This window comes from Mus caroli, unplaced genomic scaffold (assembly GCF_978045245.1).
Source record: "Mus caroli unplaced genomic scaffold, Mus_caroli_1 scaffold_11, whole genome shotgun sequence".
NCBI classification, from domain to species: Eukaryota; Metazoa; Chordata; class Mammalia; order Rodentia; family Muridae; genus Mus; species Mus caroli.
In genome coordinates, this window is record NW_028227266.1 from 79181927 (window position 1) to 79200011 (window position 18085).

An 18085-nucleotide genomic window follows, 5' to 3' on the forward strand; every position below is an offset into this window, starting at 1 on the left:
ACTTTCTCTTTCTCTCCCTTCCTTCCCCTCCCCTCCACTTCCCCGCCCCCTCCCCTCTCCCCTTTCATCTCCTTTTCATTGTCCCTTTCCCTCTCTCTGTTTTGTGGTTGTTGCCTCAAGCTGTAAGTGAACTCCCAGCTGCTGTTCTAGTGCTATGCCTGCCTTCTACATGATGGTCACGGACTTATCCTCTGAAACTGTAAGCCCATTTAGATATATTTTTCAATAAATTGTCTTGTTCATGGTGCTCTGTCACAGCAGTATAAAGGTAAGTCATGGATCTTGGAAGAGAAGAGAATTTGAATAGATTGTGCGGAGGAGGTAAGTTCTTTCATGAAAGAGAGGAAACCGTTAGGTCAGAGCCCAGGGTGAGCAGGGCATGCCATGAGAATGTGGCAGCAGTGGGATCATAGGTAATGTGAGGCAAACTGGAGAGCTCAGTGGACAAGGGGCATGATTTAGTTTTCCCCCTGCTTCACTAAAGGGCCTGGGAAGAAACAAGCAACACCAACAGGAAGGTAATTTAAGCAAGAGCTAACACAGTGATTATTTATTAAGTTGTGGAAAAAAATAGGGAGATAAAAATATACTACCATGTTGTTTCTAACAGTGGTGTGCACAGAAACCAGAATATTAAATTGTGAAAGGAGCTGCTGGACAGAGGTGATGGTGTGTGTGTGTGTGTAAGAGAGAGAGAGAGAGAGAGAGAGAGAGAGAGAGAGAGAGAGAGAGAGAGAGAGAGAGAGAGAGAGAGAGAATGAGAGAGGGATTCAATGACCTTATTCTACTCTCTTCCTTGGCTGGTTCTACCCAAAGGCCAGAGGCCAAGAGATGCCATGAATGTAGTCCTTAACATGCAGCTTCCTATACACAGACTTGGGTTAGAGAGAGAGAGAGAGCAAGTCAGATATTCTAAAGGCAATGGGGGACAATAGGGGAATATTTTGATTGACATCAAATAGGACTAACATATAAAAGGAATATTCTAGATTTACTAATCCAGAAGTAGGAATCTTAAGGAAGAAAAAAAGGTGAAGGGCAGGACATCCTACTGGGGGATATCAGATTTCAGATTTTTTCCCCTACAGATAAGCTTACAGAGCTATGGAACAGGTTGTTGGCAGAGATTGGAAACAAAGCAACCAATGTGAAAGAGATTTTGAAGTATTTCCTGGATCTCATACGTCTACGTGTGTGTGATTTTAACATGTCATCAACTGAGTGTGCTTTGTGAGTTCTGAGTTTGGTAACAGCATCTCTCTTCTTTAATCATTTTAGCTAATGCCCTCTTTCTCTCTCCCGCACTCTCCCTGTAACTCAATTTTCTTATTTGATATTCAGTTCTTGTTGAGGATGTAGCTCAGTGCTTCGGTAATTTAGTTTGAGAAATAATAACGCTTTACAGAATACCAAATGAGAACTCAAAATTCAGGTTACACTCTTACCGTGGTAAGGATTTTCCTGATGTAACTAATAGTTTGCCTCAAGTCCTAAAAATTAAACTTTTAATTGCTCTAGATCCTTTAAGTGAAAATACACATTAGATACGTATCACAAAGTGAGCAATTCCATTTTCTTACACACATCGATCTCTGTCTGTCAGGTCTATCCACTTTCAGTCTCTGCACTTGTTTATCTTCAGGGCAATATATGCATACACATTGTCTATCAGAATAATCTAAACAGATCTTGGTGGCTGACAAATCGTCAAGGTACAATAGCTTACTTGCACTCCATTATATGATCTTTTGAAAGTCAAGAGTATCCAGAATTCTATTTTGGGTACTTACCTCCCAGGGAAGCTTCTCTGTTTTATTCTCTGGAAAAAAGAAAAGAAGAAGAAGAGAAAAAGTAATTTTACCCAGAGATAATGTCAACTGAGGAGCTAAAGTCTATTTTCATTCTTTCTGCCTTCAACTACACATCAACCTGCCCGTGCAATATTATTTTGCAGGAATAAGATACCTGTCTGTCTTATCAGCTATCTCTAAGTATTTTGTCAAGTAACTCTTATGCCTTAGTAACCATTTCAAAGGGGCAGGGGCTGGGGCCCTGCTGCTCCTAGGATATTGAATAGATTTACCTGCTGAAGAAGATCTAGGTGCTCCTGGGAGTTGCTGAAGTTTTTTCCAATGTCAAAGAGGCAGAAGGTTTCTTTCTGGCAGAGGCTGACCCAGTCTTGATATTCCTCTGTGTCAGGAATTCGGTCCAGAAAGATACGATATGCTTCCCACACTACTTCTTGACATACTGTAACACAAAACAGTTAAAGTTAGCCATGCAGAATGGAAATCCCCGTTCCCTAAAGCACACAGTGTCACAATACAGAAAGTGTTTTCCAGCTTATGTTCACATACTAATTTACAAATGTGCTAGCCTGTGTTAACTGTCAATGGACACAATGCAGAATCAGAGAGCATCAAGAAGGGATTGTCTGTCTACACTGGGTTGACTTGTGGGCATATCTGTGTGGGGGGAGCTATTTTATCTTGATTGCATAATTGAGGTATGAACATTTCTCCCCTCTCAACCTATGGACATTTAATCATCTAAAATGTTCCAGCACCTACTATGTGCTAAGAGAAAGATAATGGGGCATGAGGTATGGATGGATGGCCCTTATAGTCATGTGGAAACCTGTAATGGGGCAGGGGTGAGATACCTTGCCAAAGCATAAACTTAAATTACATAGAAATGAGACTCAGAGGGACATGCAAAGGAAATATGGGTATGTGTGGTAGAGAAGGAGATGTGATGTTTTCTTGAACTGAGGTCATTGGCCATGATTCACGGACTCGACTCCTTGACTCCACTCCATAGCTCAGATTTTGTTTTATTATGAAAACTCTGTGTCACTGTTTCTAGTTTTCATCCCTCCCTGCAGTGATGGCCATTGATGGTCACCATCAGAGAGGTGCTTAACTACTGACTCACATCTCCAGCAACGCCTTCCCTGAAGGACAGCTTGTTAATCTGTTTGTTAAAAGAATTTGATGGCTCAATAGTCATGGGGCACAGGAGACTCACTCTGAACCACAAGAATGACCTGAGTCTTGTTTTATCTTAAGTACCAATATTTACAGCCAACAGAAAGCAACATTCCTATTAATTATTTAAGCTCATGATGGAAAACTGGAGATGCCAATGGAAAGATGTGCTGTAGCAGTACACAGGTTAAAAAGTTAGTATTGGGGGTTAATAAGATATGTTAGAAGATTCCATAATCAATAATGTTTGTGTGTTATTTATTTATGTATGTTTTATTCCTACAGTCTGAGAAGGAGTTAGAACTTTTGGGGGAGAGATGAACACCCTCTGACTTTCTAATGAAAACTGGTCGTGGGAGGCACAAGATGAGGGAAAACCAGTTTGGAATCTTACTCCTGCGTCCTGTGTCCCACCTTCTCACCCACATCATGGTTTCTTTTCTTTGTGCTTTCTGTTTTGGAGGCGAAAAGGATTTCAGATCAATAAAAGGCCACCTCATTTGCCAGCAGCATCTGGCCAGAATCGTCAGGGCAACCAATCTTTCCACAGTAATTCACAGAGGTAATGGGGATAACTGTCCTACTGCTCAAAAGTCTAGTCTCTCACCTTGAATGAAAACACAGGCAAGCAGTGCAGAGCCCCATATAGAAAATGTGCTTTTCAGTGTGACCTCTCAGCTGCCTGCAAAGATGACAGTGCCCATCCTGACAGCAGCAGCATGGAGCACATGGCCCAGCGCTCAGGAAGCACACTTGGAAATTTGCAGACTTGTCCAAACTCTAATAGTTGTGCATCCAGCATTTGCATGCCCCCTGCCCTTGCTGTCCTCCTAGCCTACATGCTCCTTCTGTCTTTGGGAATATGATTTTCACCTTTGCCTTTCCCCATGAATGTACCTTCTAGTTTAGTTCAATCCCTACCCAACTGCCAGAGATACAACAATACATAAAAGAAACGGTCACTGCCTTTGAGGCTTAGTGTTAGTATCTTTCATGGAAAATATCCATAAACATCAGGGAGGATATGATTCAATATTCCCTTCTTGTTACCTGGGAGGTAAAACCCTGGGTGCGTTGCTTTAGGACACAGAGAGTTTTCATTTTATTTCAGTCCATCTTCATGCTTGGACTAATTTTATTCAGAGTTAATCTTATTAGCTATCCTCAGTTAAGCCTAAATTCAAATTTGTAGGCTTCGTAGACATGTGTGTGACATTAGAAATGTGTGCATTACATGTATGTATGTATGTGTGCATTATACCTATGCAAACATATGTTTTTCTGTGTATATGTATTCTCTCTCTCTCCCTCTCTCTCTCTCTCTCTCTCTCTCTCTCTCTCTCTCTCTCTCTGTATGTGTGTGTGAGTACACATGTGTTCAGTTTTCTCACTGCTTGGAGCCTGAGGACATATCAAGACAGACCTCTGCAGGTAGTGCCCTCAGGGAAACTGAGGCTGAATTTTCCTCCTTCTACCCTTGTTGGACTTTCCTCCATAGACATCTATACTTGCCTTAGATAAAGACACTGAGAAGAAAATAATTTACCTTTGAAGCACAGGGAGGTTGCTTAACGATTTATCTGCCAGGGGCATTGCATTGTATATGGAGCTTCGTATTACAGATGTAGCTCCTGATGCTTAATCATGATGATCACCTTGACAGGTTTTCACCATGGGAGCCTACCTGTAGGCATGTCTGTGAGGGTTTCTCAACTTGACCGAGGTAGAAGACTTTCCCTAAATGTGGGAAAGGAGAAGGGGAGCAGAGTGTGCTGTTCTCTCTGCTTCCTGAATGGAAGAGCAATAGGATCAGGCACCCCCTGCTCCTGCTGCAATGTCTTCCCTTCGGCAATGAATGGTATCTTCCAGAGTCAATCACCCTTTCTTCCCTTAAGTCATCAGGTATTTTTATCACAGTGACAAGAAAAGCAACCCATCAAAACAAGAACCATTCTTTCTGAGAAGTGTGTGTGTGTGTGTGTGTGTGCGCACATGTGTGGAAGTCAGAGGACAATTGGTGGCAGTTAGATCCATTCTCTCCTACCTTGTGGGTTTGGGGAACTCAAATCATATCCTCAGGGTTAGTGACAAGTCCTTTTTCCTGCTGAGCTATCTCAAAAACCTAAAAGGTGGCTTGATATTTGGACTGAGAAAGAGCAAAGAGAAGGAGAGCCTTGGGCTACAGCATGGTGGGGTACTGGAGTCTGGGTATCTTTGAGGAAGCTCCACTGGAGACTGTGAGAAACCAGCTCACAGTGCTTACATTTGTGCTCCGGGACAGCATTGTTATGATTCCACACAAGGCTTCACACATTTCATTTGTGGTGCTTTAAGCTTGGGGGTTGAGGGAAGAAGAAATAGTTCGCTATTTCTATTTGATGTCCTAATGGGGAGCTTTTTCCCCTGAGTCTGTTGGAGGATGTCAGCAGATCATTTTGTAAAGGCAGTGATGAGACCAGTAAGTGGGTCAGTCCATCAAAGGAGCCCAGCTTTGTGGCTAGCTCTTATTTCTTGTTTCTTTGAGAACCAATATTTTAGACTTAAGAAACACACACTGATGAATAGTAAAATTTCACATCACCCAAAAGTAACCATAAAGATAATGGACTGTCATTTGCTGAGGGGAGAAAAACAGTGTTTTGTTCTGTTCAGGGAAACATGAATGAATGAGGCAAGTCTGATCAACAATAAAGAACTTTGAAGTAAAATTCAGGACTCAAAATTTGGTCGTGTGATAGCATATTCCAAATACCTCTGGTGAATTATATATGTCAGTGTTGTAAAGAATAAGATTTTACATTAAAAAAGTAAGCAGTAATGTATGTGTGTGTTTGTGTGAGTGTGCATACATGCACTCACAAGCACACTTCTGTTCATTATCAAACTTTATAGAACTTGCTGGCATTGTTATCTGATCAATGTGTAGGCACACTCAGAATAAATAATTCACACATCTCTGTCTTTTCCTTCCATTTCTGATGAATGGGATCCTTGCTTTTCATATCCCTCAACGAGTATTTTACTGAAAAACTTCTGTGGAGAATGTGCTAGGGCCTCAGAGTGTTTATACAGAGTACTTCATTTCTACGATTAGGGTTTTCCTTTTGAGTGCAATACAGTATAATTTCCATTTACCTACGACTAAGACTTTTGTAAGGAAGTACAGAGATCTTTCCTTTCACATACAATTAGACATCTAAAAACCCAATGAGAACTCTTAAGATGATTCTAACCCCTGCGCCCCCTACGGATAGATATAGGTATCAAAGAGGATCTCTGGATGTCAGGATCACAGATGTGTTCTCAGCTGTAACAAGGCACACCTCATCACAGGCTGGCACTGAACCAGTTGCTCCTGTAAACCAACTTTCAACAGAGCGGGAGGATACATATTTTGGCATGGACACTAACAACATCTGGTGTCATAAAGGTGGGAAACCCCAGTCCTCTCCACTTTCACATGCAAGATGAGCTTAGCCCAGAGAGACAAGATGCTTGTCATCCTCTGGAACTATTTAGAGGACAGAAGATCAGGGACACATACAGTTTCTTTTCTTTTAAAGGAATTTTCTTTTAAAGTCATGTGGACTCTTAGTCTATGCTAAGTAAACAAAATGAGCAGGACATCTGCTGGCAGCTGTGGTTGATTTAATTCCTTAATGATTTCCAAGAATGTAAGACATTTGGTAAAAATTTTGATGTGCCTCAGCCCAAAGGTATAGTAGGTAGCACCCTGCATACTCTGGAATCCATTTGTAATCTGTGTCTCCTCTGTACTTCAACTTGCCCCTAGGTTTCCAAACTTCCAGAATTTTATTTTTTTTGAATCAGCAATAGATACAATTATTTATTTGTATTGTAATGTTGCTAGGTTGTAATGTTGCTTTTGAAAAAAAAATCCTAAGTCATAAATCAGCTTGTTAAGTTTCCTAATGTGGCTACTATCCTAACAATGTTAAAATTCAATAGTAGACTTTGGAATAAACAAATCAAGTAAAACCTGTATATCAAACATTTTTTTGATTGTTTTGCTGGACCCTAATGGTTCCATGTAGCACAAAAAATTATTTTTTTAAAGATTATATATTTAATTATTGTAAGTATACTGTAGCTGTCTTCAGACACCTCCAGGGGGTCAGATCTTACTATGGGTGGTTGTGAGCCACCATGTGGTTGCTGGGATTTGAACTCAGGATCTTCAGAAGAGCAGTCAGTGCTCTTAACTGCTGAGCCATCTCTCCAGCCCCCAACAAATTACTATAAATCACAAGAGCTCAGGAACGACACTGTTCTGTGTGTTTGTGGCCGTGATGCCATTGGATCAGAGGACTGATATCTATAGCACCCATGGGGGAGTGAGAGACCATGAATGTAATGTTTAGGGCTGAAGATCATCTGTGGGTGTGTAGGTTAGAGAGGATAAAGAGAACAAAGGGCTCAGCTCCCATTGCTATCCTTACCTCTCAGTCTATAATATTCTTGAAGACTTGCTAAAATCTGTCTCAAGGATTCCTGTGGACAGATGTTAGCAGCTGGGAAAAGTGCTGATCTTTTGGTTCGAAGCTTTGGCAAATCGAATATTCGTTTCATGGTTGACACTTTGTGCACTGTTGAAGCACTTTCAATTGTTTCGATTCTTGGGGTTTTGTCTATGTTTTTAATTTCAGAACTGTATATTTTAATAGAGGTATCTGTAAGAGAAAAATTGATTTCATGGTGAATATATATAAATATATACTCAAGTGCACATGTGCCTTATGTGGATAGTGAAATAAACAAGCCCTCTAGTTTACAACATTTCTATTTTGGTACAGTTGACAACTGTAATCCCGAAAAATGACAAAGCAGTTTCAGAAACAAGAGAAGAAAATAATGAACTGGTAGAACATTGTTATATATATATCCAAATTACCTCACCTTAGGAACTGCCAAATATCAAGACCACTTCCCACATATATCTTTGAAAATCCCTCCCCACTCATCATTCATCCTGTCAAGAGATACTATAATCAACGTGGGGGATGATAAAGCACTGTGGTACCCAGAGGTGTAGTCCCAGTGAGGAAGCAGAGTGCTTCTAAAAACCACAGAGCAAACCACAGGGGCAAAACCTTCCCGCCTTTACTTGGCAGCTCTAGGATTTCGGGACTTCAGGGTTCAGAAGGGAATAATCTGGCTGAGAGTGTGCTGGGGGCATCAGTGGACTTGGATGGTGTTTGCACAGGAGGAAGCCTGGCATTCTGTGAGCAGCAGTAGAGGGGGGCCTGAGGGAAGGGCAGGGAGGGGAGTGGCTGAGAGGATACAAGTGCAGAAGCCTGTCATTGTGGGGGCAGCAGCTGTGCATGCATCTTTGCTCTCTCCACATTCATCTCTTTTCTTTTTTTTAGTAATTTGCACTTGTCTTTTTTCCCGTCTTATTTTCATAAAACCTTTTCAGTGTAGATGTTATGAAATTTTAGAAACTTTCTAGAAGTTTAGAAAAATTCATGTCATTTTTCTCAGTTTATCATTCAAGAGGATTCTGAGGCACACAAGTAGCAGTGTCTTCTGTCCCACATTGCTTTGCCTCCTGCTTTTCACTCACACTACCAACGAGGAAGAAGGAAGTGTGGCATTTGCTGCTGGTGGGTACACAGGATGCCACTTCATGTGGGAAAGTATTCACATGAAGATTTCCAGAGGAATGCCCATTTTAAAAAAAAATCAGTAACATTGGGCTTATTTCATGTGCTCCTCAACTGTTAATGAAAGAGGCAAATTTTGATGCACTCATAACATGGAAAACAGGTCATTATTAAGATGAAGAAACTACTAAAAACCATAAATCACCAGCCAAAATAATTCAGACACACCAGAAGAACACAGTGTACTCTTTCCAGTCCCGAGGAACTCTCTCAATTTAAACAGTGGCCAAGACCACTGGATACCTGGGTCAGAGGCAAGAATAAAGGATTGACTGGTAGAGTCATATATGAGTATTTGGGGGTGGGGAGCCAAGAGTGCACACTTGAGAAAATTTATTAAAATGTACAATTAGTGGAGCATATCTTACTTTTTTTTAAAAAAAAAAAAACTTGTTTCTCATGGCTCAGCAGTCAGGAGCATTTGTTGTTCTTAGAGAAGACTCAGGTTCTAGCACACACATGGTTGCTCGCAACTGCCTCTAACTCCAGTTCTACACTACCCAATGCCCTCTTTTGACCTTCAGTGGCAACAGGCTTACATGGTGCACCTATATATGTTCACACAAAATGCTCAAACACATAAAATAAAAATGAAGATATCTTTAAAAAATTGTACCTCCATTATAAAAAAGAACAAGAAAGGAAGGATTTATGGAAAGTTAGCCACTCTCACGTGAGCTGCTCACTCTCTGAGGCTCCTGATGAGACTTACAGAGACAACTGGTTGTATTAAGGGAACACTCATAGCTGACATCTTTTAAAACAGGTTACAGAGGAGACAAACCAGCAGAAGGTCAAGCCAAACAGTGAAGAACAGTTCAAATGTCACAGAGTTTAAGTACTTCCTTCATAACTGGGATGAACCCCATGAACTCCGAGGAGTCTCACAGAGGGGCTCTCTGACAGCAGTTTTTAGGAAAGACTCTCGGGGAAGGAAGGCATGTGAACATTGATTGGCTCATGCAACCACACACTAGAATCGGTATGCCTGAGAAGCACATAGTATCTGCGATCCCTGAAAATCCCCAGGGGATTCCAACTTCCACTGTTTCAGGATCTATAAGTGCGCTGCCATCTGGAGTGAGGATAATCATGTAGAACTGGTGTCCACAAGCAGGAGGTTAACAGTACACCCAGGGGAAGCTGCTCCTGATTAAAATGGAGCTCTGGCTGGGACTCTGAGTAGTGCACTCACCTTGTGAACTCCCCCACAAGCCAGATCCCAGCAGTCTCTCTGATGGTTACTAGCAGCAACCGGAATAGTATTCTCCCCTTTGTGCTGAACGTTAGCTTTCCTCTTAATGGAGTCTGAGGTAGGCTGTCTTTCTAGATCAAGACTAGTTGTTGAGGGATGTGCTATTGATTGTTGCTAAGGAATCATAGGGGAGGAGCCTGGGACTACCTGGATTGGCTCAGTATTTCCGTGGCAGTGGAGTCAGCCTGAGTCAAACTGGTAGCATGGTGAAGTGGAAGGGCATCAATCCATGCTCATGCAAAGCTAAGCATTCTCCATCTTCCTCCGGTTTCTTAGATCCCATGATCATTGGATACCCCAACTGATCTGATCTCTCTTTTGCTTAAAAAGAGCCAAAGTGCTCTTCTTGTATTAGTATTATAGTTAATGTTTAGTTCACAATGCTTCATCTGTGTTTCCTCCCCAATCAATGTGCAAGAGGGCTGATACTAGGGAGTTTGGACTCCAACCTAGGGATATTTGTGGGGCAGTCAACATTGACAAAAACCTGTTCATTCCCTTTCTAAGGATTTTGAGTTGCTTAAAATAAACAACAAAAGGAAGGATATAAGAATGAGAAACGGAAATGTTACATATTTGAGTGAAGTAAAACAAAACAAAACAAAAACAAACAAACAAAAACCCAAACCAATCCAAACCAAACCAAACCAAACCAAAAACCCCAAAAGGACAGCCTAAGAGATGATGAAGTTGCTCTCTGGTGAGGTCACGAGGTCAGTAGAATTACGGTTGTCATTGTCTCATGAGAGATAATGTAGATACTGAGCTTATAAAGATTATTTGGGTACACATTCATGACTTTGATATTTTTAGTTTTACATATTTGGAAACATAGATAAAAGTTTAATGAGAATCAATTGTTACCTGAAGACTAAGAAAGGGAGCCTATTTTATAAAGACTGGGATGCACTAGTTGCAGAGGGCTTTTCTTTTCTCCAGTCACTCTGCCTGTTAACCAGATTAATCGTTAGTTGGATTCTCCAAACCAATGTGACTATAGCATACTTTGAAGACTGCAAATATATAAAAAGATAATCAATGGATGTAGTGACTTTAAACGTTACCTTATTGTAGGGACTTTGAATCTTTTGTTTCTTTTTTAAAATTTGGTTTGAGTTGCAGAAGAATGTCTACTCGCTAATGTAAAGGAAACCCTACAACTAAGGGAATCTTTTTCTAGGCAGAATTAAAGTGGATGCCATGTGGTCTCAAGGTTCATTAGTATCCATGGAGCCCATGATAGCCTGTAGAATAGCTTCATCCTTGATTATGTATGTTCAAAGGCATTTCATAGTGCATAGTGATTGTGAGAAGTATTGTTTTTCCTATCCAGATGAATTGCACAAGGATGTGTACTAGCTGATATGAAGGCCTGTGCACCACTCCTTACCAAACTTTCTTTTAGAGGCATGTTTTTAGCATCTCACTCTTCTAGGCTTCTACAAAGGCTTGCTTTACACTTACACTGACAGCAGCAGACACAGGAATAGTGGAGCGGGCCTTTCTTTGCAGCCACTTTGCAATGAAAACAGCAGCCATTTGCACTTAGCAAATCCATTATGTTTTCCTTGGGGAAAAGCCTCAGTGTCTTAATGAATAAACTAATGGGAGCTGAGATAAAATTTACTGGAATTTATACAGAACACAGTCTCCATTTGAAGAATATAACTGTATAGGGACAAAGTGGCTGGCATTTCAGGCCTAAACCACCAATGGGAAGTTTTTAGAAAGAATGCCACTAACAGGAGTCAGGGGCTTCAGTATTTATGAAAATTCTAGAGTTGTCTGTAGTCCATTTTATCCAGGTCATCTTCCTAAATTAGTAGACTCTCAATTACATAATTGAACTTCCAGAGAGCAGAGGCAGTTAAATAGATGCCATGTTCAATGCACCTGAATATGTATCATCAAATTAGTCAGGTTTCTCAACACTTTCTTTGTTGCTATTTGTGAAAAGCATGCATGTTAAACGATGTTTTCTGGATGCTCATGTGGAGAACGCAGGCATCTACAACTTACAGTGTCCTCTGTTCACCCACATCCGTTTTCCAATACCCCTACACAATGCCAGTCCTGTTCTGTGACCTGAATGTCAAAATATATTGGAACCAATGATGTAATGAAAGGATGTAGAAGTTAAGGAAGCACCTAGTTATTCCCTTGAATGAATTATGCTGTGACTAAGCATTTACACTTGTCAGCATGCGGGCGGATTATCAACGATGCATGGCGTAGATGCCTTAGTGCCTTCTCTAACTTGGGCAAATGTCACGGCAACCTTTCTCACTATTAAAACTGTCACTTCCCACTGACTCTCCTCCAAAGAATTAGAGGGATTGTATCATCTTCTCCTTATCATAGCATTTGGTTTATCTATTATTAACTTGCTATGTCAGAAGAGAAGGGGTCAAGATCTCAGAAGACAATGATTTTCTATCTGTCCATGTCCATGTCTCAGGCCTCTATTTTACCCCCCTGCACTTGAACACGGAGAAACAATTCTATAAGTGAGATGCTGGGAATTCTGAGGTGATGAGTCAAGGATCCTGAAATCATACCATGTTGCTAAGCAAGAACAGAACTGAAGTCAGAGCAAGCAATCGGTAGAAAAAAAGAAAGGTGGTTTTCTTTTTGTGTCTAAAAGTGGTGAAACTTTGTTTGAATCAAATCATCAGTGGTTTGTGTGATTCATGCCTAGAAATCTAGTAGAGAAAGTTTCAAATGTATGTTACAAATGTACTGAGAAGAGAATGTGTGACAACTCCCAAGCCCCTCAGTAGGGCAAGAAGGCTAAGTGTATAGAGAAGGGGAGGGGTGTTATCAAAGTTAATAGACTCCTCTAAGCCCTGAAAAGGGATTAAAATTACACTGGAGCCATTTGTTTTAGAGGGTGGTGACAGGGCGAGCCACATAGCCGGCTTCCTCAGAGATCTTGGATAGTGTGACCTTTGGCTGAGGTCTCCATACACCCAGCTTCCAGCTCAAGGAACTGGAACACACTTCTAGGAACTAAGAATGCCCTTGCCTCTTCAGCAAGGGCACATACATTCTAAAAGAAGGCAGTTCTGTTCTAAAAGTGGGAAAGAAAAACAACCCCATATTTTCATCATGTTGTTTCTTCAGAGAGTGGGTGTTAAATTTACTCAAGTGTTTTAGCAAACATTCTAAGATACTAGGGCTTATAATAGATTTTTCATATGAATACTTGAGCAAACTCAGAAATATCTTTTCCCTTTACATATGAGCCAGTATGGAAGGCTAAAGAGATGGATATCATAAACTACAGTTAATTGTAAATACTTTATTTTGAAAAGTGGTGAAAGGAGTTGGTTTTAATGCTGGGCCTGAGCGGAAGTAAGCAGAGAGGTCAAACTAAGGATAGGAATGTGGTAAAATGGCTAGCTAGCTGAGGAAACACCTCACACATGACTGCCTATTTTTCAGGAACTGACTGTAGGAATTCAGGGCTTCTTGTAGCAGCTAGACTTTTAACATTCTTCAAACTCCATCTAAGATGTATGGAATATACATCTTCTTATATAGACAAAAGGGATTCCATCAGTGAACTTATAATAATATCAAAGATGAGCAGTCTGGGCCGACAGTGGCTGCAGGTAGCAAGAAGGAAACCCAGCAAATGGGATGGGAGTAACAGAGAGAAAGGTGGAATTTCTGTCTTTGTTCACAATTATTTCTATTAAGCATGACAAGTAGTCTAAGTAGCTAATTATTCACACACACACACACACACACACACACACACACACACACACACACACACACACACACGTAGATATTTATAATTCTTCTGTACCATCTCTTTAGCCTTCTAATCTAAGACATCTATTAGAGTGTTTCTAGGACGTGACTAAGGGTTTGAGTGTCACCTGATTAATTTAAAAGATCACTTCCAATTAATTCTCCTCGAGAATCTCATGCCTTTTTGGAGATGGAGAAGTCAAGAACATCACAAGCCCCTATTTTGGAGAAATATTTGTCATCAAGCTTTCTGACATCGCCAGAAGAGGAAACACTTGAGAGAAATTGGAGAAGGGGAAACCATGATTAAAATAAAGTGCTTGAATTTTTTTTTCTGAATAAAAAAAAATGAAAGGCAGAATATAGATATGCATGGTGTCATCAGCTGGACTCAGTTTGATTTTTCTCAAAGGATATAAAAAAAGGCATTGCAGCCAATGGGAGGTGGGCTCATTCTTGTTCTGTCTCTGCTCTTTCATCCCCAGGCGGGAAAAGTAGATGCTGAGTGGGGGAAGCTGTCAGAAGTCTTGGTAGTGAGACAGGCTTGGAGAGAATCAATGAGAGGAAGAGACTGTCAGAGTGTTCAGCAAAGCTATGCTTGTCATCAAAGTTCTCACCAGGCCGTTCCCTATGTCTTCCTGAAGGTGACATGTAAAGTGACTACCGTGGCTTGGATGGTGTGCTCTTTGTTCTCAAGACCAGTATTTATAGAGACTCAAGTCTTCAGTCTCCCATTATAATTGAGAGAGAGAGAGAGAGAGAGAGAGAGAGAGAGAGAGAGAGAGAGAGAGAGAGAGAGAGAGAGAGAATTCAATGTTGTGACAGGGGCACTTCTCCGAATTGCCATTTTCAATAGCATGTAAGGAATTTAAAAAGCTAAACCATTATTATTTCATTGTAGTGTATAAAAGGGATGTTTAAAAAGAAAAAAACCAAAATCCTGTGTATTATTATCAACTATTTATGAAGTCATACTCCAATGCAGATCATTCTCCAATTATGATGGAAGGCATATTTTATACCTAATTCCTGAGGGACTCATTTGCAGACATAGTCATAACTTCATGGAATCATCAAACAGACTGCTTTTTAGTAAATGAGAAGAAGCAATACATCTGTCCTTTAACTTCAAAAACTGGTTCTAACTCTTGCTATTATTGTTCAAGAAAATATTCTTAATCATACTAAAATACTTCCTTTTTAAAGATAGGTTTGTATGCATCACAGCTGTGCACCATCCCAAGGAGGTCAGGAAAGGACATTGGCTCCACTGAAACTGGCATTATAGGTGGCTGTGAACTTCCCAGCATAAGTGCTAGGAACTGAACCTGGGTCTTCTGTTAGAGCAATATAGGCTTTAGCCACTGGACCATCTCTCCATCTCTACAAAATGCTTGTAGCAGAGAATAAGGATACCTTGTCATAAAACCTGTACATTGAAGTTGAAGCAATGTCTAAAGTTATCATAGAGATGTCTATTTAAGAACTGCAGTTAAGAGTCACTTCAATACTTCTATAGAAAGAAAGCAAAGTAGAAAAATGTGCCCCGTTGAATGTCTATACATGAGTTATAAGTTTGTGTGAGCTACAGCCATATGGTTTTGGACTGGAGAAATAACCTGCAGTGGATGGCTTAAGCACACACATGAAGAGGAGGCAAAGAGCAGAGGGGAGTGGAGAAACTTCCCAATATGTGAGGCTAAAACAAATGATTACAAACAGCAAAGCTGATGCTAGGCTTTATATAAGTTCTGGACACACACACACACACAGAAACACACACACAGAGGTAGGGGGGACAGAGAGAAAGAGAGAGGGAGGGAGGGAGGGATGGAGGGAAGGAGGGAGAGAGAGAGAGAGAGAGAGAGAGAGAGAGAGAGAGGAGAGAGGATAGGAGAGATGGGGGTAGGGACAGGGGGGAGAGGAAGAGGGAGAGAAGCACTGTCTTAAAAACCTGAAAGACAAACTATACACGTGTTTGCCCTGTGTGTATGTCTGTATGTCTGTGCACCACTGATGTACCAGCAGGTTGCCCCTGGAGGTTGGAAGAGGGTGTCAGATCCCTTGGGACTAGTATTGGTGATAGTGTGATCCATCATGCGAGTTCTGGGAATTAAATCAGGTCCTCCAGAGTCGTCAGTACTGTTATGAGAGTAAGAATAAATGCTACAAACTGAGATACTATGTAAGATAAATGGCTGCAAAGGAATTTAAAAAGAACTCCTCAGTAAGAAAAGACCAACAGGCTGGAGGGATGGCTCCACTTGGTGCTCTTGCAGGGGATCTGAATTCAATTCCCAGCACCCACATGGTGGCTCACAATGGTCTGTAACTCTAGCTTTAGGGGATCCAGTGCCCTCTTCAGGTCTCCAGTTACAAATGTAGTGTCCTCATGAACATGCAGGCAAAACAGCCATACGCATAAAATAAAGCCAAAGAAGCCTTTAAAAAACAATAACCCAAACATTTGAGTTAAAAATGGGAAGGTACTATCTCAGAGAGGACACACAGATCCAGTCCACGGGGACGTGCTGAACCTCCCCAGGAACCAGAAAATCAAAAGATTGAAGACCTAGAAGAGCATCATTTATACTGCACTGTTCTATCCCCTTAGTGTCAAAAAATAAGACATTTTATTTTAGACAAACTTCAAAATACATCAGGCAGTACCAAATGTGGACAGGAAATTGGGACAAAAGAGCTCTTATCATGGAGCTGGGTGTATAGAAATTACACACTCAGCAAAACAGTTTGGCTTTTACCATACAGTTGGAAGTGTGCATCTCTATGTCCCTGTAGCTCTTCTCCCAAGGACACATTGCAGGGACACTCCTGCTAGTGGAAGGGAACACAGACAAGGTGTTTGTGTCAGTGCTGTGTGTGACAGTGAAGCTCATCGACAGGAGAATGAACATGTAGTATATTCATACCAGACAATATTATGTCTAGTACCTCTCTTAAAACCACCTTTATTGTACATTTCTTATTGTTGTGTATATTAATATTATTTAGATCATTCATATTTATTGATCATTGTTGATTTTTTCTAGTCACTATAAATGATTAAGATTTAAAATATAAATGTTTTAAACACACACATATATGTTTATATAGTGAAATTATATATTATATATTTTATATATGTGAGTACACTGTTGATATATATATATATCAATGATTATTATAGTCAAGAAAAAGAAAAATGCCCATTTTTACCACAGTTAATTAACAAAAATTTTTGCTTTGTGTTAAGAATATCTGAAAACTATCCCTTAACCAAGTTTTATATATTATTAATTTATCATATTGTTTGTAAGACCTCTGGTCCAATTTATATCATAGAATAGGAATTTTATATGTTTTGACCACTCTCATCCCTCCCTGACTCTAGAAACCACCACTCTATTCTGTTTCTGTGTATTTAGCTTTTAAATAATGTAAGTAAGCTCATACAATATTTTTTCTGCATCTGACATATATTCTTTCTTTTTTAAAAGATTTACTTATTTCATATATGTGAGTATACTGTTGATATCGTCAGACGCACCAGAAGAGGTCATTGAATCCCATTACAGGTGCTTGTGAGCCATTATGTGGTTGCTGGGAATTGAACTCAGGACCTCTAGAAGATCAGTCAGTGCTCTTAACCATTGAGCCATCTCTCTAGTCCCGATATATATACTCACTGTTTCTAAGTTCATTCATGCTGTAATTGGTAAGTTCTCATTGTGAAGTCTTTGTATGTATATGCATACACATTTATATAAGACTGTGACAGAATGTGAGCCCATCTTCCACATTTGCTTTACTGATTCCCTTGTTTACTCATCTGTGGATGGACTTGCCTTGTGTCCACACTTTGCTAAGGATGATGTGGCAATAGACATGGGAAATGCAGGTATCCGTATGAAGTGCTGACTTAAGCTTGTGTAGGTAAAAGGATAACCAGAAGGATAACTGTATTACAGCAATTCTGTTTAGTCACTGGCTGACTGCCGTATTGTTTTTCTAATGGCTGGTACCAGTTTGCCTCTCTGCCACAAGTGTACCAGGGGCTCTTTCCTCTACATCCTCACCAGCACTTGCTTTATCTTGACTTTTTGAGAGTCATGTGGCTTGTGTGATGTTTTCATCTCTGTCACCTGTGTTCTTATCTCCCTCCAGGTGGATCATATTGGGCTCTTTCTCCTGATGGTCACTCCAATGACTCTGGAAACATTTGCATTGAGGAATTTTCTTATTTCTAAAATTAGACTGTGTTGTTTTCATTTTTTATTTTTTTTGCTAAAGTCTTGTGTAATTTCCTTAACAATTTTAGATATTTAGCCATTTCTGTGCATATGGTTTGCTAATATTTTCCTTTAGTTCATAGGCTACTGTTTTTTCATTCCTTTTGTTAA

At 40.3% G+C, this 18085-nt stretch overlaps 1 protein-coding gene across 1 annotated transcript in view; it reads right to left on the reverse strand.

Annotated features, from left to right (window-relative positions):
• Impg1 (interphotoreceptor matrix proteoglycan 1) overlaps positions 1–7673 on the reverse strand; it is a 113402-nt gene extending 105729 nt beyond the window's left edge. Inside the window, exons 1-3 of the mRNA XM_021172849.2 lie at positions 7448–7673; positions 2084–2250; positions 1791–1819 (exon numbers count right to left, since the gene is read on the reverse strand). Coding sequence (XP_021028508.2) covers positions 1791–1819; positions 2084–2250; positions 7448–7577 — 326 coding nt within the window. The 5' untranslated portion in view covers positions 7578–7673. The remainder of the gene's footprint in view (positions 1–1790; positions 1820–2083; positions 2251–7447) is intronic.
• Positions 7674–18085: the final 10412 nt, after the last annotated feature.